We start from the raw sequence: 26,212 nt of genomic DNA on the forward strand, positions 1-26,212 counted from the left end.
ACTAGGAAGATCTGCTGCCAGGGATCTCTCCAGGGTGCTGAAAAGCAACAACACTAAGGTGTGCCTAATCCAGATCACGGTCTTCGCAATTACTTGCTATGCATCAGAGACCTGGACAATGACTAAAGATGACAGAAGAAAAATCAATGCCTTCAAATTGTGGTGCTGAAGAAGAGTCTTGAACATACCAAGGACTGCCAAGAAAACAAATAGGTCTGTCTTGGAGAGGGTGAAACCCAGTTCTCCTTGGAGACTAGGATTTCAAAGCTTCATTTCATCTCACATACTTTGGGCATGTGCCTAGGAGAGACTGGTCCTTAGAGAAGGGTATCATGTGTGGAAGGGTGGAGAGAGTGTAGGGAGAGGAAGACCCTGGGTGAGATGGACTGAGACTGACTAGGGCAATGGAGGTTGGTGTATCGGAATTAGTGAGACTGGCTAAGGACAGGGCAGGCTTCAGATGGGGCTGCATAGATAGGCTACATAGACAGGGCTGCTATGGGTCGCAGGCAACTCGATGGTACATAACAACAACTAGAAGCAATAAGAAACCTAATTAAATGGGTAAATATTCCTTGTTTGTGGATAGGAAGACTCAACAGTGAAGATGACAATTCAACCATAAGTAATCTGCCTGCATGTTCAACACAATCCCAATACAAACACCAAACTTATTCTTCAAAGAGCTAGAAAGAGAACCTGGCAGGTTTATGTGGAAAGAAAAGCAACCCTGAATAAGCAAAGCACTTCTGAAATAAAAATGAAGTAGGAGCCACAGCACTTTCAGATCTCAAAACCTACTACACAGCCATAGTAACCAAAACAGCATGGTGCTGGTATAATGGCAAACATGCAGACCAATGGAATAGAATTAACAACCCAGAAATCAGCAACCCATCTACCTACCAGCACTCAACTAGCATTTGGCAAAATTACAAAACCTATCAAATGGGAAAACAATAGCCTCTTCAATAAATGGTGCTGGCAAAAGTGAACATCTGCTAGCAGAAAACTGACATAAGATCCACATTTCACAGAGCGTACAAACCAACTCAGGTTGATCAGACACCTAAGGATAAAATCCAATGCCATAAAGATAGTAAGAGACAAAATGGGCCCAAACTTAGAAACCTCAGTCTATGGCATAATTCAGCTTGTAACCATAGCCAGAAACATACAAATAAGAGAGAATAAAATTAATAAATGGGACGTTCAAAAAGTCAAATTTATGTTTGCACCAGTAACTTTTCCCAAAAGAATAAAAAGAAAACATACAAACTAGGAAAAATCATTTGGCAATGATATTTCAAACAGTTCTCATAATTAAAGTTTACAGAATACTGCATAATTTCCACAAGACGATTGGTAACACAGTAACAAAAATGGACAAAAACAAGAAAATAGTCTTCATAAAAGAAGACATTGCATGGCCAACAGAAACATGAAGAAATGCTCAAAATCACTGGTAATCAAAGATGTACCATCTCACCCCAGGAGCAGTAGCAAAGTTTGGCAGGACAGCAAGCAATAAATGCTGGAGAGGATGGCAAGAGATTGGAACTCTCATGCACTGCTGTTGTAGCCATACGGGTTTAGTGTTCAATTCTCTCACCACTGACTAACTTTGCCATGTGAATACATGGGAACATACGAATAGGGCATGTTAGTCTATCCATAAGGGTACTGGCCAGTCCCACCACTAACTTGAACAGACTCCATAAGCAGAATCTGAGAATCATACCACCAGCAAATAAGAAGCAAGAGAATGTAGTGTGCCCTTTGAAACCAGAGATTCTGCACCAGTCAGATCAGGGCCTATGGGACCAAAGGGCCAGAGACCTGATGTGAGACAGAGCAGACCTAGACTCAGTGCTACACAGCACTGAACCAGAGCTACGAGCCTTTTCCACAAGTCTACCGGGGTGTGGGGTCATAACTGGCAAGAGTAAGGTTTGTAACACTAATAAAACTAATTATAAAATGAATTTTCTAGAGACTCTGAGAAACCTAGCTTTTGAAGAACCTATCAAGCATAAAAGGATGTATATTACACGTATGTCCTTTTATGACATCCAGGTTTGTTAACACTGGCCGAAAGCTGTGGTGTGGCTGAAGGCTGAGTATCTGCGAAAACATGTCAGCAGCTGTCCTGACTAACTGATTATATTATACTACTAACTCAAATTATAGCTTTTTTTTACTTCCCTAATAGGGTTCTGTGTTGTCTGTGAGGACTTCAGACGCAGTGGAGTAGGAAGATTAGTGTTGGGAATGAGTAGAAAGAGGTAAGGGAGCATGAGGGACATGTCTGACTCAAAGGGAACTGACTGTCTTGTTGATACTGTTGATGGGAACAATTCCCCTTTGTAGAGTTGATAAAGGTCAGATATGGACATCAACATATTGCGCTTGCTCTTTTTACATGCTGAAATTATAAACTGGTACAAATACTCTGAAAGGCAGTTTAGCCTTTTCTCACAAAGCTGAACATGAAATCCCGTATGACTCAGCTATTCTACTCTTAGGAATATACCCCACGGAAATCAGAACTAGGACATGAATGGAGTTACGTTGAACTGTGTTCATAACATCGTATTTACAACAGTAAGGAAAGGGAAACAGCTCAAATGCCCGTCAGCAAAAGAATGGATTGAGAAATTATGGTACACTCACACAGTGCAATGAATGCTATGCAGTACTAAAGAACAATGATTTTATAAAATACTACACAAGAGCATCTAGAGAGCATTATGCTAAGTGAACTAACTCAGTTTCATAAAGACAAAGACTGTAGAAGATCATGATTGTAAAAACAGAAGGATAACTAAGCAAGAAGTATATACATGTTCCAAAGCGGAAGGGGAAAGGCAGGAGGAGACTGAAAAGGGGGAAGGAAGAAATCACTGGGATAGCAGGTGTTAGTGGTTGGATGGAAGAATAAGAAAGAGTCAATGGGGATATAAAGATAAGTAAAAAATAACAGGCACAGATCAAGAGTAATTAATGCTATAAATCAATGTATATGAATGATTGCATAAAATATACATTTTTCCTGTTGAGGTGCTGGAATACTCTATAAATCTGAGATATAAATAAGTCCCTTATCATATATGTTATTTCCCCAGTCTGTGGGTTTTCTTCTTACCCTACTGGAGATTTTTTTTTTTAAATGTGCATAGGGATTTGCCTCCTAGAAGGTCTTATTCATCTATTTTATCCTGCTCTGGTTGTGGGTTTTTCATTTATGCTGTAAAGACTAATCGTGCCGTGGATTAGAGCTTATAGAGTTGTTCCTACCTTTTCTTTGAGGAATTTTATACTCTGGTTTTACGTCTAGGTTCCTGATTCAACTTGAGTTGCTTTTTGTGTATAGTGTGAAGTGTGAGTTTCTTTTCTTCAGATGGTCCAATTTTGCCAAAAATATTTCTTAAAAGAAACTGTCAATACCCTACTTAACTGATTTCATCTCCTTGTCAAAGAGGAGCTGACCAGAGGGATGAGCTGATTTCTGGATTCTCAATTTTTATTCCACTGATCTATGTGTCTGCTGCTGTACCAGTACCTCAAGAAGAAAAAGATACACAAACAAATCACTAAATGGGCATAGGATATGAATGGACACTTAACCACAAAAGATATTCTGATGGCAAACACACACATAAAGAAATGTTCAAAATCCCTAGCTATTAGAGAGATACAAATCAAAACAACTATTATCATCTAACCCCAGCAACAATAAGTTCAACAGGCCATCAAACAACAAATGCTGGAAAGGTTGTAGAGAAACTGGAACACTTATTCATTGCTGGTGGGACAGCCACTATGGAAGGCACTTTTTCTCAAAAGGTTGGAACTAGAAACACCGTTTGACCTTGCAATTCCATAACTGGGAATATATCCATTCTAAAGAAATTAGAGCCACAACTCAAACAGATATATGTGCCCTCATGCTTATTTCTGCATTATTCATTCATTAACAGCAAAGAGATAGGAGACATTCAACAAATGATTGGATAGAAAAACTATGGTACATTCACACAATGGACTATTACATAGCACTGAAAAACAATGAACTCCTAAACATTACACAACCTGAGGGAGCCTCGAGGACATTATGCTGAATGAAAGATCTCAGTCATGAAAGGACATATAATGCATAATACCACTGTTATAAAAATTAAGCAGACATGGGAAGTTGGGGAGAGATTGGGGGAATAATGGCTATATAATGAACACTGCATTAGAACAGATGAGGAGAACTATGTGAAAGGACTATATGATTAGGCATCAGATGTATGACAACAATCTGGAATAAGAGGTGCACTGTAGGGAGGAGTGAAGGTGGGAAAGGGAGGAGGTAAAAAAAAAATGTACAACAATGAAAAAATCTAAAAACCACAGCATACATGAAGAAAATTAAATTTAAATGAGAGATTATATAATATATACACAATGCATATGCATGAAACAATGTATCTGAAGGATTATATGCAAACCAATAAAGATATGAATAAAATGAAATATTTTTTAAAAAATTATAAACTACTCCTTGACATGACAGTTCATCATTTAGTTGTCTGATTATAGTCAGTGCAGTGGCATGATTTGAAAACAGAAGTAATCCTTTCACGCATTGTTCCAGTGGGTTACCAAGGGTATAAGTTCCATTGGAGATTGTCACTGTCCTCCACCCTCCTTCAAAGAGGATGGTGGATTCGAATGGGCAGGGAAATAGTCTTTGGGTTAGCACAGAAGTGAAATTCTCTATGAATTATGCCACCAAAGCTTCCTGTAATACAGTATATATCTCCTCAATATATAGTGATCAGATCATAATCACTGTAGCATCACTTGAAAGCAGGAAGCAATTAGTTTGTTTTATGGAGTTAAAGGTCAAAAAGAATAATAAAAACTAGATCATAGAATCAATTGCTGTCAAAATGATCCCAACTCATAGCAACACCATGTTTATCAGAGTACAACAGTAATTCATACAGTTTCCTATGGCAGATTTTTGTGTTTGTTGTTTTTTATTTGTTTTCAGAAATAGATCAGGAGGGTCTTTGTACTGAGACACCTCCAATATTTAAATTCTTCAAATGCATCACCCATGGACTACAGATTAGAGGATACGAACTACTTTTTGTTCACTGTTGTATTTTGAAAATGAAAGACACGGGTTAGGTAAATACCAAATCCATAAAAGAGTATACTAAATTATAGTTAAATTAATACTCAAGATTTCCAGAATACTATAAATACTAGATGGCTCTGGTGGCCTTGTGGCAAGCACCCCAACCCTGAAGCACATGGTTTTAGTCTACCAGCTGCTGCGCGAGAGAAGAATGGGCAATCTCCTCTTCATGACACATCAGTGTTAGTGTTTAGCATCACAGCAACCAAAAGTTACCTCTGTACAGCAAATGGATAGACCAGTACTATGCCGCTTAGAAGAATGTTTGACTAAAAACAATTAAAACCGGCCTGAGGGCCATAGACTAAAATTACCCACCTTTGGCTTGGTAGCATCACTTTCTGTCCACTAGGCCAACTGAGCTCTCGCTACGTATATAATATTATATATATAAAGTGACAGATAGAGATAGAGACAGAGACAGAGATAGGTATAGATAAATGTGTGTGTGTGTGTATATATATCAGAACATATAGAAATGTGGTATTAATAAAATAGGACAATTAAATGTTTCCTTTGCTGTAGATCTACTTTGACTAAGTCAGCTCTAATCCAAATTTTTAAAAATCAGACTAGAAACATCTGACTTAGGTTTCCAATCTAACAGAAATTTTTATCCCATTCCTAAAATTTTTGGTTTTGTTTATTCCTGGGTTAGTTTGTTTTTATCTATTCCTTTTTAAGATAAGCAATAGTATATAAGGAATAGTTCAAGATAAGACAACTTCAAATTATTAGCTTTTTCTTTTATCATGATTAAACTAAATTGGGTAGTCACTAAAAACTCATTAAGTCCAAAGATAAATTAGCAAAGAAAATCTCCTTACTATAAAACCAATGTATTTCTGAAGGCTAAGATACTAAAACCAGGAAAGAAAACACTAAAGACAGCAAGACTAGTTTGAAAGTTTCTAAGTTTAATTATTTTCCCACATCAGCTTTTCTCCACACAAAACTACTGTCTCTCACATACAGACAAAGGGCTTCCCTATTTAAAGTTCCCCACCCCCATTTGGAAAAGGCAGAAGAAGAAAAGTAAGGGGAAGGAAGTTATAAACATTCATTGTCAGTAGCAACCTACTCTTTTTCTTTTTCTATTTCAAAAATGTTAATGAGAGGCAAGGGAAGTAGTACAGTAGACAAAAGTGAGTGAAGACCTCTTATCTTAGCCATCTAGTGATATATAGCAATGATAAACAGATGAAAAATACTCCAGTAATTTATTTATAATGGTGGCATCTTTTTTTGTTTATTTTTAAAATGTTATTTGTGCTTTCATTCCAAGGATGAACAAGCTAAAAATAGATAAAAACTAAAGGGAGTAAGACTCTATTGTATATGATGCTGACTCAAAAATAATCAGAATTATTAAAAAAATCTTTCACAGTTGCCAGATTCCTTGAAGCCACAAAAGTTACTCAAAAACAACTCTCATGATTTCTTTTCTCTATTCTATCTCTGAAAATTTAGTAACTTTCTAGGAACAAAAAATTTAACTGAGGAGATTAATTCTTGGATCATGACTTATATAATTTATTTACTTATAGTGTGAAGAAGAGTGTATAAGGAGGGAATAAAAATATTAAAATTTTCTTTAAAGGATTGCATATCTTGAAACAATCTTGAAAGTTACAAATCAAATTTCTAAAAGTTGAAGGAGGCTGAAGGAGAGTTAAAAAATAGAAATATATTTTTCATAACAGAAAAGTCAACACTGCTTGAATTTTGTTTCAGAATGTCTTTTAGGATTTTTTGTTTCTATTTTTACATAAAAGATTGATTATATCATAAGTAACACTGCTGTAAGTCAAACTGTTACTGGGCATTTGGAAAAAAAGATGGTTTTAGTGGTGTGTAGACTTTATCAAGCCTTAATTTTTATGCAGCTTTTCAAGTATTACCAATAATATGTCGTGCTTTATCATAAATAGCTATATATACCATTTCATCTATAATTTGTATAGTAATATATTCTACTTAGAATTATATTATTTAGAGGTCTTTCCTCTTTCAATCTGTTTATTAATGGAAATAAATCAAACTCCAAATGTTCTCAAATTTAACTGTTAAAAGCTATTTTGTACACCAATGTTCATACCTGAGTTATTCACTTATCGCAAGAACATGAAAACAGTCTAAATGTCCAACTACAATCAAATGGATTGAGAAACTGTGGCACAAGTACACGATGGAATACTACACAGCATGCAGGAGCAATGATTTTAAAAATCAGTGCCTAACTTGGGAGGAACTGGAGAGCATTATGCTGAGTGAACTAACTCAGTGCCGTAAGAACAAATAATATATAAGACCATTCTTGTAGACATAGAAAGATAACTAGTAAAACATGCATTAGAATCCAAGGGAAGGAGGTGAAGAGCAGAGGGGTCAGGATGGGCAAGGGAGTAATCACAGAGTTACACAATTTGATGGGTAGAGAGAAGAGTAGGCAAAGGAGATGGGAAAAATATGGTGTGAAAAACAATGTATACGAACTTTGTAAGCAAACCAGTATAAAATAAAAATCTTATTTAGGGAGGGGAAAAAAGCTATTTTGTTGAACTATTGTCATCAATACATCTCTTAAGACTTACAGAAATCAGAGGTCAATCCTAGAGCAAATACATGATTTCAAGAACTAATGCTTATAAAAACCATTAATGTCTTCTAATTGGAAATAGTGAAGTACCATCATATTCAAAGCTAACAGTATTCTTACAGAAAAAGTCTAACATTAAATATATATACACACACATCCAAAACTCTTCTAAAGTATCCATGTCTAGCAGATCATCATTGCTTCCCACAAAAGTGCCTTTTTTTCCTGTCAAAATGGTTTTTAAAAATTTTTTAATTCATTTAAAGAACTAGTACCTACTAGTTAGCTTACAGAACCTAGGAATAATTTGAAAAACATTTTTTAATGCAAAATAAAAGTTTTTCTAATTTTTAAGCATATTAAAAAATTTAAATATTTCTCATTAAAGGAACAAAAATTTTCTGCCAAAAATTTAGCTCAAAATTAAGAGGAAAAAAACGGAAATTATTTTTATTTACTTGTCAGCTTCCTGAAATACTTAACATCTGAATCATTTTTGTTTCCTTTTTTCCATACTACACCAAGAATCTTAAAATGCTTTATCAAACTCAAGAACATCTTAGAAAAAAGACAAAAAGTTCATTTTAAATTTAAAAATTTAAGAGCAATTGACTTACCAGCACCTCAGACATCTCCTTGAAACATAGCCACTTATTTTTCAAAGCACCAAAATAAAAATTGGTCAAATAATCTTCAGTATTTCCAAGACCAGTACACAAAGTTCATAAGAAGGCCATTTCACTGCTCACAGACTATCAACATACATTCGCAAATACTCTTTCTTAAACTCTTACAACTAATAAAAATTTCTGATAATCAATTTTGATACTATATTACAATAATACATCTCTTCTGTCTCTATAGCCCTCTGTAATTGAATACTTATAAAATAAACTACCAAGTTAATTTTCCACAGTGTTGCTCCGCCCCCTCTCCCTCCCTGTCTCTGAATTGCTCGGGTGATCAGACTATGCACTCTATTCACACGCAACTCCTCACTGAAATCAGAGTCCACAACATGAACTATAACTAGTCAACTACTCTGTTCAGTGTTTTCCTTGTGCTAGCACAATTTTTAGAAGCAAGTCTTTTTTTTTTCCAAAAAGAAGAAATTAATTCTGTGTATTACCCGTTTACTGAAAATCAACTGAAATTCAGTATCACCGATAAAAACCAGGCCAGGTGCTGACTGTGGAACAGATTATCAACTACTCATGTGCAAACTTAAGCTAAAGAATTTAAAAAATAAACCCACAATATGACCTTTAATCTATCCCACCTGAATTTAAAAACCATCTGAAGAACAGGTTTGAGGCAGTGAACACTAATGAATGAGTAAACAACTAATGACAAGTTGAGCTGTGGGATAATATCATTCATAAAGAAAGCAAATGGTCATTAGAGAGACAGAGGAGGAAGAAAAAAACCAAGATGTGTATCCGGGGAGACTACAGGAACACAACAAAGGCAAAATAAAGGAAAGGAATGAGGACGCTAAAGAGTAGAAAAGATTTCAAAGGGCAGCTCACAATGACAAAGCAAAGTATTACAACAAACTGTCCAAAGAGGTGGAGTCAGAAAATCAAAAGGGGTACACACACAAAAATAATAAATAAAATTAAAAGGAAAGAACCTGGCATTTCTCAAGCTAAAGGAACTAAAGAACAAGTTCAAGCTGTGAGTTGCAGTACTAAGGACAACATATTGAATGATCCAGGAAGCATCAAAAGGAGATGGACTAAATACACAGACTCACTGTACCGAAAAGGCTGACAGAGAACCTTTTCAGGATGTAGCAAATGAACAAGAATCAATGGTGATGTGGGAGGAAATTCAAGGTGCTTTGAATAAACTGGCATGAAAATATCCATCAGTAAATGATGGATTAACAATTGAATCATTTCAACAAACAGATGCAGCCCTGGAAATGTTTACTCAGTTGTGCCAGAAAATCAAGAGGACACTTTCCTTGCCAACTGACTGGAAAAGATTCCTATTTGATTCCATTCTAAAAAAGGTGATCCTACAGATTGTGAAGATTATCAAACAGTATCACCAATATCACACTAAAGCAAAATGTTACTAAAGCATTATCAAAAAAAGAACAGCACACTGCCAGAAAACCAAGCTGGATTTAGAAGAGGCCATGGCATTAGGGATATTACTGCTGATGTCAGATGGGATCATGGCTGAAAGGAGAGACCACCAGAAAGATCTCTTTTTGTGTTTTATTGACTACGCAAAGGCATATGCCTGTGACTAACACTGAGAAATATGAGAATTCCAGAATACCTGATTGTGCTCATATGAAACCCGTATCTAGACAAGGAAGCTGTTGTCCAAACAGAGCAAAACAATAATGTATGGTTCAAAAACCAAGGTATGTGTCAGGGCTGTATTTTTGGTCCATAACTTCACAATCTATGTGGAACAAATCACTTGGGAGGTTGGACTTTATGCAGAAAAATGTGGCATTAGGGTTGGAGGAAGACTCATCAATAATCTGCATTATGCAGATGACATACTCTTGCTCACGGAAACTGAGGACCTGAAGTGCTTGCTGCAAAGGGTCAAAGACTTCAATACGGATTGCACCTCCATTATCAAGAAAACAAAAATCTTTAATATCAGGCCAATACACAGCATTGTAATAGATGGATAAAGGTTGTTAACAATTTCATCTTGCTCAGATCCACAATCAACATTCTTAGAACCCCAGCAGTTAGGAAATCAAAAGATGAGGTGCACTGGAAAAAGTGCTGCCAAGAATCTCTCCAGAGTGCTAAAGAGCAATAATATCAGTTTAGAGACTGAGGTATACCTGATCCTGGCCACGGTCTTCTTAATTGCTTCATACATTTGAAAGCTGGACAATAAAGATGACAGGGGGAAAAGGAAGCTTTTGAATTGTGGTCCTGGAGAAGAGTAATGAACATACCATACACTGCCAAAAGAACAAGTGTGTCTGTCTATCCTGCAGAGGGTGAAACTAGGTTGCTTCTTGGAAGCAAGGATTCTCAAACTCCATTTCACATACTTCGGGCATATTGCCTGGAGGGGCCCTTCCTTGAAAAAGGACATCATGCTTGAAAAGGAGAGGTAAAAATATGAAGATGATGGATGAGATGAATTGACACAGTGATTGTGGCAATGGGCTCATGTATGTCTAAAACTATTATATGGTTAGCTCAAGACAGGGCAAGAATCAAAGCCATTGTTCATAGGGTCATTGTGAGTCATAGTCGACTTGAGGACACATAACAACAATAATCTATAAAAGTCTGTCTTGGAGTAAGTGCAACTAGAGTGCTCCTTAGAGGCAAAGATGGTGAAACTTAGTCTCAAATATTTTGAGCACGTTGTCAGAAGGGGTCATTCCTTATAAAAGGATAACAGGCTGGGAAAGTTAGAAAGCCAGAGGAAGAAAGATTCCCTCAGGAATGGATTCACCTAGGGACTATAATGATGGGCTCAAGTATATCAGAAATAGTGACAGTGCAGGTCAAGGCAAGTATCAGATGTGCTGTTCATGGGATTGCTATCTGGTGACTAACGCCATTAATTTAAGCTATTTCTAAGACTTTTAAAGAAAATATTTTCTAATTCTGCATTATCTGGCAGGATTACTCTCACCTGCAAACAAGACGAACAGCTGGTAAGGCTATGCAATATGTACCAAATTCATCATGTTCTAAATTTCCTTGAAGATTGAACAGATAAATGTATTTCTCCCTATCTTTTCCACAAGGTGGAATGACAGAATATATGAAGCAAAGTAAAAGATTTAAAAGGTGGAAAAAAGGTCGGCCAACAAAGGATCTCAGAATCTTGCAGTACTGGGTTCTTAAATAGTTTGGGATTTCTCTCCCCCGCCCCCCAAAGGATTTTAGTCTTCAATATGGATTAAAGCTCAACATCAAAAAAAACAAAGTTTCTCAACACTGGGCCTATTAGCAGCTTCATGATGGACAGAGAAGAAATTGAGATTGTTGATAACTTTAGCTTGTTTGGTTCCACAGTCAACACTCTTGGCAACAGCAGTCAGGAAATCAAAAGATAAATTGCATTGGGAAAGTCTGCTGTCAGGGACCTCTCTAGAGTACTGAATAACAACAATGTCAGTATGGATACTAAGGCGTGTCTGATCCAGGCCATGATCTTTGTAATACTTGGTGTGCATTCATGGACTGAACAATAACTAAGGGTGACAGAAGAAGGATCGATGCCTTTGAGTTGTGATGATGGAGAAGAGTGTTTAATATACCATGGACTGCCAGGAGAACAAAGAGGTCTGTTCTGAAGAGGGTGAAATCAGGTTACTCCCTGGAGGCAAGGATTTTAAAGCTCCATGTCAAATACTACATGTCATACAGAATCAGTCCTTGGAGAGGGACATCATGCTTGAAAGAATGGAGGGACAGCACAGGAGAGGAAGACCCCAGATGAGATGGATTGACTCAGTGACGGGAGAAATAAAATCAGGACTGTCAGAGACAATGAGATTGGCTAATGTACACAGGGTTGCTATGAAGTACAGGAAACTCAAAGGCACATAACAACAACTTATCACATTGTTTCGTTGCTGTGTATCACAGAGTCAGAACCAACTCAAAGCTGACCCTCCAGCAGGTTTTCAGAAGCAGTAAATCACATGAGATTTTATCTTTCTCCCTCGGAGCAGCTGGTGGATTCAAACTCTGTACCTTTGTATTAGCAGGACAATTCCTTACCACTAAAGCACCAAAGGATAAAACAGCAACTTGGAAATAAATGGTCACAGACATTAAAAAAAAAAATCCCCAGGAAAGCTTGCTCTTATTAGCCAAAGAACCAAAAGGGACCCCTGAACAGATAGGAAATTTTTAGTAACTAACCACTATACTTAAGTCAAGTATCACACAGAGGCAGAAACAAAACACTGTAATCCCACCCCTACTCGAGACAGAGAAGGTCTTAAGTAGAGAACTTAAGATTTCAATGTCAAATTGTAGGAGGTATTCCAAGCACCTCCCTGTCTCCCAAGGAGGTAGTATCAAAAGAAAGTCAAGTTAACATGAAAGTGCGGACTTTCATCTCGATCAGTGTCAATGAGGCCACAGGGAGAGTGATAATGAGGTGCACCTGCTCCTCCCAGTTATAGTGCTAACAGTGGAGGCCTATGAGGGAATGTGAATGTCCCCTCTACCCAGCTTAACAAAAAGACCCCCTCCATCAAATGTCAGCCCAGATCAGGTTGAAAATTTGTACTCTGAGGCAACTCATATTACAATTTTATCACCAATTGCTTTACTTAATAAATAACATTTAGATTTAGATCCAGGAACTTCAATCAAGAATAAAAAGTAAAATAAAAAATATTCTTATCACTAATAACTTTACTAAGACATAAACTCAAATTATCTGCTTTTTAAATATAGCTATATGCCTTTTCAGAATAAAAAAGCAATTCTCAGAAGATATACTTAAAGAGAAGACATTCTGGTTGATCACGGGTTCAAATTCATAGGCAGTCTCCTCCCATAAAGATTCAAAGTCTTAGACCTGATGGAGGACTGTCCTAAATCTGAACTGACTCCATGGCAATGGATATAATCTTAATAAAAACCCCTATATTTTCATTTAAAGGACTAAAGGAGACATCAAAATTAGTTGTCATCCAAAAAGTTGTTTTTTATCATTCCTATTCAGTCAATCCAGTTTTAAAAAGACTCGCTCTGATAAAGCACCCACCATCAGCATCACTACCAACAAGAATAGTCTATTTAGGGAAACATACTACTCAAGTTAATCCATGTACCATATTTTCTCACTACTCTCTCCCTCTCCTTGAAAATGTCTAAGTTTTTGTTTGGTGTTTTGTGGGGTTTTTAGGGCAATTACAAATGTTCTACCTTATTCTGTTTTACTATTTATATTTAATTTAAAAAACATATTTGTTGACTAAGTTATCAATGAGAAGTTGTTGTTATTATAAGAACATAACCTATTTACAGACAGGTGAACTTTTTATAAAGTGCACAGAAAGTGACTGACTATCCATCTTTCTCCCTTGGAAGTGCTGGTGGTTTGAACTAGTCTTTGAGCTGACAGTGCAACTCCTTACCACTAAATCCCAGAGCTCCCTAACTAACAGTAAAAATTACTTTATTCTCTAAAATCTTTCAGGTATGTATAGGTAGTATATGTAGTTCTTTAACAAGGAGAAATAGGATAAAATAATAAAATCAACAATGTACAAATATATACACAAAAAATACAATTTACAGTAGTAATTCCAACAATTGACGATTCCCTACTTTTATAAAAGAAAAACTTCATGCACTCGTTAAGCTTGCCAAAGGCACACAGTATGTTTGCTGAGTATATGTAGGAGAACAAGGAAACAGAAAATTTTACTTCTTGATTCCAAAGTCTTTTTCTCAATGACATGCCATCTTCTTCCTGATTTAGCTTTACTATATTAGTGCCTAGGGAGATCTGTTAGCCTAGTACATAGACGAGCTGAGCTGCAAAGCCAAAGGTTACAGCTCTCTGGCAGTTTGAATCCACCAACAGCTTCAAGGTAGTGAAAAGGGCAATCTCCTCCAAGGTAATATATAGCTTTGTAAACCCAATGGAGGGTTCAGCTATGAGCAGATCTTGACAACAATGAGTTAGTGATGTTGGTTGGTAGAAACCTTGGTGGTGTCACTGTTAAAGCAGTAGGATCCTAGCTGAAAGTTTTGACAGTTTGATCCAATCAGTCACTCCACAAGAGAGAGATGAGAGGGGTTATTTCCATTAAAATATTAAGCTTGTTGTTTTGTGCTGCTGAATTAGAACCAACCCACAGCAGATCCCACAGTAAGTTTTCAGAAACAGTAAATCACATGGGAGAAGACTGACCACTCTTTTTTGCAAAACAGCTGGTGGATTCGAATCACAAGTCTTTGGAGTTGTAACTTCTTTCTTTGAAGGCATCAGGGCTACCCTATGTATCAATGAGATATGGCTCAGTGGTAAGGGATTGCACTGCCATCTCAAAGACTCATGATTTAAATCCAGGAGTTTCTCTGTGGGAGAGCAATGAACAACTCCTCCTGTAAGATTTATTCACTCCAAATACCCACTGGAAGATCAGCCTATGAGCCAGTTCAGACTTGAAAGCACATTACAACAATATATATACTTTTGGAAACCATATGTCCTACCTGCCTTGTAGGGACAATATGAGTCTGAATAATATTCAATACCAGCAGAGGATACAATAGTTGAAGGAACTCAAGCAGCCAAGTGGTTATGCCTGTTAACCAAAGGTCAGTGGTTTAGATCCACTAGCAGCTTTGTAGAAGAAAAGATGTGGAAGGCTGATTGCATAGAGAGTGACAGTGTTGGAAACTCCACATCACAGTGCTGCTCTGTCCATAGGGTCATTCATTATGAATCAGAATCTACTTATCTGCAGTGGTTTTCATGGTAGCTCGCAACACCTAATATCACATGAGCCTACCTTCTTCTAAGCTCAAAATTCTTCTCAAGGCAGAATTCAAAGCCTATTTCACAGTAGATTAAAACACCAACCCAAAAAAAAAACCCACCTATAAGATTTGATAATATTGTATTTAAAAAACTAAAACTAATTTTAAAAATTAAGAATATCATCAAACATTTACTGCAGTGAGGTTCTACTTAGACAGACAAGGTACCAAAAAGCTCTCTAAAAAGATAAAACAAAAAGAAAGCAGAATAAAGAAAAATGATTGATATTCCAAGTACTCTAAGAATTATCTCAAGCCTCTGAGGAAAAAAGACCAAAAATGAAAAAGTGAGCAAAAATATATGAAGAAACTCTGCACAAGAAAAAAAATTTTAGAAACCCAGTGGAGGGTTCAACTGTAGGCAGCAATTTGATGACTTTGTATCAGTGATGTTAGCTGGCTTACAGGGAAATACATGTGTGAAAAGATGCTTAGCTGCATTAGTAATTTTGAAAATAAAAAAACAAAACATGCACAAACAAGAGAGGATAACACTGATGAATAAAATTAAGTTCCTGTGTGCATCAAAAACTTTTTCCACCAGGGTGAAAAGAAAACCTACCGACTAGGAAAAAACATTCAGCATCTCAGACCAGGGTCTTATAATGAAATTTTACAGAATACTACAGGGCCTCTACAAGGAAAACTAACAATCTCAATCACAAAATGGTCAAGACAAGGAGACTTCACAAAGGAAGTAATGCAGATGGCCAACAGACACATGAAGAAATGCTCAAAATCACTGGCAGTAAGAGTGGCAAATCAAAATCAAATGATAACTCATCTCTGTCCAGCAGCAGTGGTAAAGTTTAAGAGGACAGCAAGCAAGCAAGTAATAAATGTTGAAGAGGATATGGAGACACTGGAATTCTTATGTCCTGCTGGTAGGATTGTAAAAATGGAACAATCACTAAGGAAGGCAAGTTTGGCATTTCCTCAAAAAGCCGGATATAGAAATTCCATATGACCCAGCTATTCCACTGCGAGGACTGTTGTTGTTGTTATATGTGCCATCAAGTCGCTTGCCACTCATAGCGACACTATGTACAAGAGCTCGAAACGCTCTTCTATCCTGTGCCAACCTAGCCACTTCAAACGCACTTATTCCCACTGCTCCAGTCACAGAATCAATCCATCTCATTGAAGGTCTTCCTCTCCTTCGCCGCCCCTCCACTCTGCCAAACATGATGTCCCTCTCCAAGGACCTGTCATTCTTGCAACATGCCCAAAATATGTCAGATGTAGGTTCAGAATCCTTCACTACAAAGAGCCTTCCGGCTTCAACCTCTCCAGGACAAACCTGTTTGTTCTCCTAGCAGTCCATGGTATATTCAATACTCTTCTCCAGCACCACAGTTCAAAGGCATCAATTCTCTTTCTATCAACCCTATTCACTGTCCAACTCTCTGATGCATAGCACATAATAGTGAAGAGGACAGCCCAGATCAGGTGCACCTTAGTCTCCAATCTGACGCCATTGCTCTTCAGCACTCTTGAGAGGTCCCTCACAGCTGACTTTCCCAATGCAATTCGTCTCTTGATTTCCTGGCTGCTGTTTCCAAAAGTGTTGACTGTGGCGCCAAGTAAACTAAAACTGTTAACTATCACAATCTCTTCACCATCCATACTGATGCTGCCAATTGGCCCAGTGGTGATGATCTTTGTTTTCTGGATGCTGAGCTTCAATCCATACTGAAGGTTGCAGTCCTTGACCTTCTGCACCAAATGCTTCAGATCCTCCTTGGTTTCAGCAAGCAGGGTTGTGTCATCACATAACATGGTTGTTGATGACTATTCCACCAATCCTGATGCCACATTCCTCCTCGTACAGCCCAGCATCTTGGATGATCTGTTCTGCATACAAATTGAAAAGGTATGGAGACAAAATACATCCCTGACCAACCCCCTTCTTGATTAAGAACCATATAGCGTCTCCTTGCTCTGTTCTGATGGCTGCCTCTTGGTCCAAGTGTAAGTTTTTCATTAGCACAATCAAATGTTCTGGGATTCCCATTCTTCTAAGAGTCAGCCACAGCTTGTTGTGATCCACACAGTCAAAAGCCTTTGCATAGTCAATGAAGCAAAGATAGACATTCTTCTGGTATTCTCTGCTTTCTGCCAAGATCCATCTAGCATTAGGCTATAATATCCCTAGTACCACGACCTCTTCTAAATCCAGCCTGCACATCTGGCAGTTCTCTGTTGACATATTGTTCCAAACATTTTTGGCTAATTTTCAGCAAAATCTTGCTTACATGTGATATTAATGAAATTGTTCGATAATTTCTGCACTCTGTTGGGTCACCTTTCTTTGGAATGGGAACAAATATCAATCTTTTCCAATCAGTTGGCCAGCTGGCTGTTCTCCAGATTTCTTGGCACAACCTAGTCAGCACATCCAGGCCAGTGTCTGTCTGTTGAAATATGTCAATTGGTATGCCGTCGACTCCTGGAGCCTTGTTTTTTTGCCAATTCCTTCAGAGCAATTTGAACTTCCTCCTTCATCACCATAGGCTCCTGCTCATATGTCATTTCATGAAATTCTTCTGTGTCAGCCAATTCCTTCTGATACAGTGATTCTGTGTATCCCTTCCATCTTCTCTTGATACTTCCTGGATCATTTAACATTCTACCCAAAGTATCCTTAAATATTGCCACCCGTGGCTTGAATTTGTTTTTCATCTCCTTCAGCTTAAGAAACGCTGAGCGAGTTCGGCCCTTTTGATTTTCTGACTCCAACTCTCTGCACATTTCATTAAAGTATCTTGCTTTGTCGTCCTGGGCTGTCTTTTGAAATTTTCTGTTTAGCTCTTTGATTTCTTGGTTTCTTCCTTTAGCTTTGGCTTCTCGGGGCTCTAATATAATATTCAGTCTCATCTGACATCCATCTTGGTCTTTCTTTTTTTTTCAGCCTTTGTAGTATCTTTTGCATTCTTCATGGACAATTTTCTTGATATCCTCCCAGAGCTCATTTGGTCTACGCTCATTTGGTCTATGCTCATTGGTACTCAAGGCCTCAAATCTGTTCCAGAGATGGTTTTGAAATTCGAGTGGGACAGACTTAAGATCAAATTTGGGTTCCTATGGACTTGATTTAATTTTCCTAGGACTATACCTCAAGGTAAATAGAACTCAGACACAAATGGAGATTTCTACAATGATGTTCACAGATGCATTATTCACAATAGGCAAGAAAATGGAAATAACCCAAATGTCCATGACTAAGAGATTGCTGTACATTCACATAAAGGAATAAAGTCCGCAGTGCAAGACTTATGAGCAATGATTTTGTAAAATACTATATTGCATGGATACCTAACGAGGAGATACAGCACATGGCAGTGCAGGGCCAAGAGCATCCCTCTAAAAGAGCCAGAGGGAGAAAGAATAGCACAGCTCTTCACTGCCTCAGAGCAGTAGCCCAGCTCCATGGTGCCTCCAGAGCCCCACCAGCAGCAAGAGGTTCATTTATTCATTGTTAACTCATAGACTCACAGTTGTGGCACTGAGAATGGAGTTTACTAGAGAAATAAATGGAGAAGGCAAAGAAAATCACCCAATGGCAATCCAAGTTTTATGGAAACAGTACAAAGGCACAATTCCTCAGTAAATCCAGGCTCCAGTTTCAGCTATGCAGACAAATCCAAACCATTCAGCAAGGTTTGCCTCTGAGTAGTTATGTCAGCTTCTCTTTCCAACAGCTGGGAAGAACAGCAAAAACCTTTTACTGCAACCAGCACAAATTCGAGAAGCCTCAGGTCACATTTTGCTACCATTTGTCCACAGCAATGCCACAGTCTACCACCAAGGTCTTACTCTTAGCAGGGTCCTGCCACAAACAAGTCTTGTTTGCCTCAAGTCTTGCTCATCAGTATGGAAGCACTCTTTCTCTTATCCTAGTCCTACAGTTGTTGACGATTTGCAAGATCATATTTCTGCTGTTAAGGTAGCTGGAGCCCAGAAGTAGCTAACTATAATGACTAAAAAAAAGCCAGCTTTAGACAACTTTTAGGCTAACACCACAATGTGGATAGAGAGCATTATGCTGAGTGACCTCATTTTCATAAGAACAAATACTGCATAAGAACATTATAATACAAATAGAAAGTTAACTAGTAATATGTGTATAAAAAAGTCCAAAGGGATTGCCAGTGATAGTTCAGAATTTCTTCACCTGAATAAACCATGTGGCCATGCCATATCTGAGGCAAGAGTTATAACTTTAGTGCAAAGTGAAGATCTTCCTTCACTTGCACCATAAGCCTGTACCTGCATTTTCCCCTCTAGGGAACACAAAGGTGCTCTGGCAAAGCTGGTGGAAGCCATCAGGACCAATTAAAATGAAGGGTATGATGAGATCTGCTGACACAGGAGAGGCAACCTCCTGGGGCCCAAGTCAATGACCCACATCACCAAGCTGGAGAAGGTCAAGGATAAAGAACTTGCCACTAATTGGGCTGATGTATGCTCTCACTTTTCTGTACATAAGAATAAACTTAGTCCACTATCTGCCACATGGCATTGTGGGTTGGAAAAAAAAAAACCAAAACTAAAAATCCAAAGAAAGAAGGGAAAGGGAAAAGGGACTAAGGGTGGTGAGAGGGAAAATCACGGGATCAAAGAGTTTGGTGGGAGGGGGTGAAGGAATTAAGAAAGATCCAAGGGGGACCTTAAAAGATGAAGTCAGAGTGGGCATAGATCAAACATTTTTAGCTCTATAAAACAGTATATGGGAATGATCATGTGAAATACAATGTGAATGAAGGAATATGGGAAACACAATATACATTAACTAAAAATACAATGTATACAAATTTTATACACAAATTAATATTTAAAAAACCATTTCATTCACAAAATAAAGTCAGAGATTCAAAACCACTAGCTGCTCTTTGGAAGAAAGTTGGGCAAACTTTTTCCATAAAGACTTACATTCTCAGAAATCAGATGGCAGGTAGTGCCAAGTCAAAGTCAATTTAATTTTTTCTGAACAAAGTAGACTTGAACATACGTGCATATCTATAGTAGATGTCAAGCAGTTGGCTTCCACTCACAGAAACCCTTTGCACAGAAGAATTAAAGCTCTACCTGATCCTTTGCCATTTTGGTGATGTTAAACCTGCTGTGAGTCACTATGTCAGTCCACCTTGTTGAGAATGAAATTCATAGCTATGTAGCTGTTGTGTACCAAATAACAGGCACCTATAATACCAAGTATGAAGTAATTCTCCAAGGACTAGACCCTTCTGATATTGTGTCCAAAGCATTTAAGAGAAAGTCTTGCTATCTTTGCTTCTAAGAAATATTTCAGGTGTACTTCTCTGAAGACAGAGTCACGCATTTTTCTGGCAGTCAATGGTATATTAAATATTCAACATCAAATTTCAAAATTATGAGTTCTTCCTTGGGCTTCCTTATTCAGTGTCTAGTTTCTGCATTTATATAATATGACTGAAAGTACCAAAGCGAGTCAGGTGTGTTTTAGTTCTAAAGGTGACTTCTCTGTTCTTTAGAGCTTTAAAAAGCGCTCTGGGAGCAATTTGTCCAAGGCAATTATATATTAGATTTTTTACTGCTGCTTTCATGGATGGTGATTGTGGATACTAGTAAAATCAAATCCTTGAAACTTCAGTCTTTACTCTGTGTATCATGATACCGCTTATTGGACCTGTATGAGGATTTTTTTTTCTTTAGGGTGGGGTTTTCCATACTGAAATCCACATCGTCTTTGATCTTCATTATTAAATACTTCATGTCCTTTTAACTTTCAGCAAGCAAAATTACACCATCTGCACATCACCGGTTGTTAATGAGTTTTCCTTCCATACTGATGTCCCCCTAGCTTCTCACTCAGTCTTAGTTCATCATAAAGACTACAAAACTATGGAGAAAAGATATATGCCTGATACGCATCTTTCTTGATTTTTAATTCACTATTTCCCATGTTCTCTTCAAACCACTACTTCTTGGACTATGTACAAGTTCCATTTGAGAAAAATTAAGCTTTCAAAATTTCCATTCTTCATAACACTATCCAAATTAATTAAAACCACACAGTCTTTGCTGTCAATAAAACATAGGCATATTATGTTTCTGGCTATTCTGTGTTTACAGACAACATTTACCTATCCTTAGCTATACACTCAAGTCCACATACTGTTAAATTCAATGTGTCAATCTGTCTCATGAAGGATCTACCACTCTTAGCCTGACCCTCCACCTTTACAAATACAATGACCTCCAAGGATTACACCCTCCTTAAGTATGTCAAAAGTATGTGAGATGGAGTTTCGCCAACCTTGCCTCCAAGGAGCATTCTTTCTCCAGGATAGACCTATTTGTATTTATGGCAGCCCAAGGGATATTTAATACTTTTCTTCTACCACAACACAAAGATAACAATTCTTTTTTCAGTCATCTTTAGTTACTGTCCAACTTTCAGACACATAGCAAGAAGCTTAAAGACACTATGATTTAGATCAGGTGCACCTTACTCTTTAAATTAATATCCTTGCTCTTTATCCCAGAAAGTAGTTTTCTCAAAGCAATTCGTCCTTGGATGTCTTGACTGCTGGCACCAAGGGTGCTGACTGTGGATCCAAGTAAGATGAAATCATTGACAACTCCAATCTTTTCTCAATTTAGTATGATGTTGCCTATTGGTCCTGTGTTAAGGATTTCTGTGTACTTCATGGTGAAATGCAATCCATATTGAGAGCTTTAGTCCTTGATCTACAACAGGGAGATTTCATTTTCATCATGCAAATTTCTATTATCTGCATAAGACAGGTTGTTCTATTCAAGAGGACAGGGGACTACAATACTTAAGATAATAAATACTAATGTGTAGATTATCTACTGCTATTTCACAATCACTTGTTATGCATTAGAGAGTTGGACAATGACCAAGGAGGATAGAAGGAGAATTGATGCCTTTGAGCTGTGGTGCTAGAGAAGAGTACTGAGAATACCATGGACTGCTAGGAAAACAAACAGATTAGTTCTGGAAAGGGTTAAACCGGGTGGCTCCTTGGAGGCAAGGATTCTGAGGCTCCGTCTAACATACTTTGGACATGTTGTAAGGAGAGACCGGTCCTTGGAGAAGGACATCATGCTTGGGAGGGTGGAGGGACAGAGCAAGAGGGGAAGGCCCTCTATGAGGTGGATTGATTCAGTGCCTGGGATAATCAGGATAGGAGCGTCAGAGACAGTGAGAATGGCCCAGAAAGAGCAGAGTTTACCGCTGTTGTACATAGGGTCGCTATGAGTCGCAGGCGACTCGACGGCACATAACAACAACAACAACATTGCTTTAACTTTTTTAATAATATTTTACTTTTAAATAATTACAGCTTTATCAACCAGTTGCAATAATAGGAAGGAACTATGATCCAATTCCCTTTAATGTTAATATTGTACATAATCATTAATCACATCAAGTTATCACTGGTACATGACAATGAACTAAACTACTAACGTCTCTCAGTATAAGTACAATGTTGTCAGTAATAGAAAAATATCCATGCACATATAAAAAGACTTTTTAATGTGTTTATAATTCAAATTTAGGGAGCTCTGGTGGCTTAAAGGTAAGGAATTGTGCTGAAATCCCAAGGGCATATGATTCGAATCCACCAGTTGCTCCATGGGAGAAAGAGGGGAATTTCCTCCCCGGTGATTTACTACTTCTGAAAACCAGCTCGAGGGTTGGCTATGGGTTGGTTCCAATCCAATAGTACACAAAAACAACAAAATTCAAATGTATGCACTAACACTAAAGCCAATGCTATATAAATTAGGCATATCTACCAGCTTCTGCAGTCCGAAACTGATGCATGAACATGCAATCAAGATATATTAAAAATTATTAATGGACAGAATACAAAAGTTGGAGACCAATTGGAAACTATGGTTTTGGAAACAGAAATAAGGCCACAGTTTACTTGAAAGAATTATTCACTGAAATACCTTTTCTAAAAGAACAAAAATGTTGTGGCTGTCAAAAGGACAAACAGGTATGTCTTGGACAAAGTCCACCCTGAGTGTTCCTTAGAGGCAAGGATGGTGAAGCTTTGTCTCTCAGACTATGGCATGTTAGAAGGTACTATTCTTTGGAAAACAACATCATGCTTGGAGAAGTAAAGGGCCAATGAAGGAGAGAAAGACACTCAATGAGATGGCGGCTACAACTGGATCAAATATATCAGAGACGAGAAGAATGGCACAGGGTAGAACATGGTTTAGATCAGTTGTTCATAGGGTCACTGTGAATCATACTCAACTGAACAGCATTTAACAACAACAACAATCTCCACATGGATCTTGTCTGATTGAATACACAAGAATCAAACTGCTACAACTGATGAAAGAGACAGTGGAGAAATTCTTTATCACCAATCAGAACAAAGCTGGAGTCAGCTATGTAACAGACCATTGACTGATTATCTGTATGCAAGCTCAAACTGAAGCTCAACAAAATTAAAACAAAAAGCAAATCTATGAGATGCAAAATATGACCTTCAATTTAATGTAACGGAATTTAGAATCATTTTTAGAATAGAATTCATGTAATGAACATTGACTGAAAACCAAACCAGTTGTGGGATGGCTTCAAAGACATCATATATTAAGAGAATAAAAAGCCATTGAAAAGAAAGAAAATATTGAACTGGATGTCTAAAAGAACTCTAAAACTTGCCCTAGAATGGACAGAAAACTAAAGCAGCAAAAGCAAGAAAAGGCAGTATGAGAACTGAACACAAAATTTTAAAGGCTAACACAAGAAGTTGAAGCAAAGTATTATAATGAAATGTGCAAAGACCTAGAGCTGGAAAACTAAAAAGTAAGAACCCAACTGTCATTTCTGAAGCTAAAAGAAATAAAGGGGTGAGGGAGCAACTCTCGAGATGTAATACTTAAGGACTACACAGAAAAACTACCCAGTAACACAAGAAGCATCAAAAGATCCTCCGAGCATGATGTCCTTCCCCAAGGCCTGATCCCACCTGGAAACATGGCCAAAGGGACTGAGACTGAGTTTCAAAATTTTTCCCTTCAAGGAGCAACATGGTTCCACTCTCTCCAGGACAGACCTGTTATGGCAGTCCATGCTGGAGAAAAGCTCAATACTCTTCTCTAGCATCACAGCTCAAAGGCATCGATTCTTCTGTCATGGTCTAGCTCTCAGATTAATAGTAAGCAACTGAGAAGACCATGGCCGGGATCAGTCACACCTTAGTCTCTAGACTGACATCATTCTTCTTTAACACTCTAGATAGGAGCCTGAGAGCAAACTTTCCTAATGCAACTTGTCTTTTATTTCCTGACTACTGGTGTCAAGAATGTTGAGTAGGGATCCAAGTGAGATGAATTTATTAACTACTTCAATCTTTTCTCCATCTAATACAATGTTGTCAGGTGGCCAGACACACACAGTGGTACTATCTACCAGGACATGAAGCAATAATAGTTTTATATATTGTGGTGGTAATTAACTCTCTCATATGCACACATATTCTGCAGTGTAACAATGTACTTAAAACATATTCATTTAAAAAAATGTATTTCTTAACAAATGCTTAAATTTTATAAAACATTTAATTAGAAATTTAACTGAGAATACACACCTTAACAAAATTATCCGGGAACATTCCTCTTCTCCCATTTAGTTCTCCTTCTAGCCATCCTTCCTCCTGTAGTTTTTTCACATTCCTGATGATTTCCCCAACTCGAATAGTCAATTCATCGTCATGGACAGCATCATAGTCATATTCCACAATATAGTCAACTAGACAAAAGAAAAAACATTGCACAAAATCTCATTCACAAAATACTAAAAAGCATACCAACAAACTTAAAACTAAGGAATCTTACATAGCCAGAATAACTACTATCATAAAGATGTCATGAAATCTTGTCCCAGGAGTAAAAATAGCCAAAATACATCACAGTGAGCTTCTTGGTTCCCTTAGCATAAATAAAGCACAATACACTGAAAGTGACTTGGAGATACATCATAAACCTGATCCAAATCCAACAACTTTACTGAAATGGAAAATTATATCTCTAACTACATATGGAAAGAAATCTCAAATAGCCAAAGCAATACTGAAGAATAACAAACCAAGAGGTTTCAGACACTGCCATCCCAAAACATACAGTCACAGTTACCAAAACGATATGGTTGGTTCAATGACAGACACACTGACCAATGGTACAGAATAGAAAATCCAGAAGTAAACCCACCCACCTATTGATAGCTGATTTTGAACAAAATTCAAAATCTCTTAAATGAGGATTTAAATAACCGTCATGGCATAAACCTTTGCAGATAAGAAAGATGCATACTAACTCAAAATGAATCAAATTTCTAGGAGATGATACAGGGACATGATTATGGGACCTATTCTTTTCGTCATAGTGCAATAAACCACAAATACACAAGCAAAGGAAACATTCAAAGACTAGACCCTAATAAAAAGTAAACATTTATGTTTATCAATAAATGTTAGCAAAAGAGTAAAAAGAGAACCTATATATTGGGGGGAAAGTCTTTGGGAATGATGTAAGACGTTGATCTCTAAAATATTTAAACCCAACCTTTCTGGCAGTGACCTCCGAATGCCAACATGCCTCTCACAAAGGATCTCCTTCATCTCTCTCCAGAAGAGGAGAAGAGGTAGCAGGAAAAGCACCTGGTGCAGAGTCTGAATTCCTACTGCATGGATGTGAAATGCCCATGATGTTATAAAATCATCCTGGTCTTCAGTCACACACAAACAATAGTTTTGTGTGTTGGCTGCTCCACTGTTCTGTCAGCTGACAGGAAGGAACGCAAGGATGCTCCTTCACATGGAAGCAGCATTAAGAAAAACACGTTGAATCAAGATGAATGGAAAAGTA

The 26,212-nt window shown here is 37.6% G+C and overlaps 1 protein-coding gene across 1 annotated transcript in view; it reads right to left on the bottom strand.

Moving 5' to 3' along the window:
- The window catches only part of CD2AP (CD2-associated protein), a 241,900-nt gene extending 215,960 nt beyond the window's left edge, over positions 1-25,940 (bottom strand). Inside the window, exons 1-2 of the mRNA XM_006882125.1 lie at positions 25,910-25,940; positions 24,937-25,097 (exon numbers count right to left, since the gene is read on the bottom strand). Coding sequence (XP_006882187.1) covers positions 24,937-25,097; positions 25,910-25,940 — 192 coding nt within the window. The remainder of the gene's footprint in view (positions 1-24,936; positions 25,098-25,909) is intronic.
- Between the last annotated feature and the right edge of the window lie 272 nt (positions 25,941-26,212).

Source organism: Elephantulus edwardii, unplaced genomic scaffold (assembly GCF_000299155.1).
Source record: "Elephantulus edwardii isolate Elephantulus edwardi_28Jun2011 unplaced genomic scaffold, EleEdw1.0 scaffold00017, whole genome shotgun sequence".
NCBI lineage: Eukaryota > Metazoa > Chordata > Mammalia > Macroscelidea > Macroscelididae > Elephantulus > Elephantulus edwardii.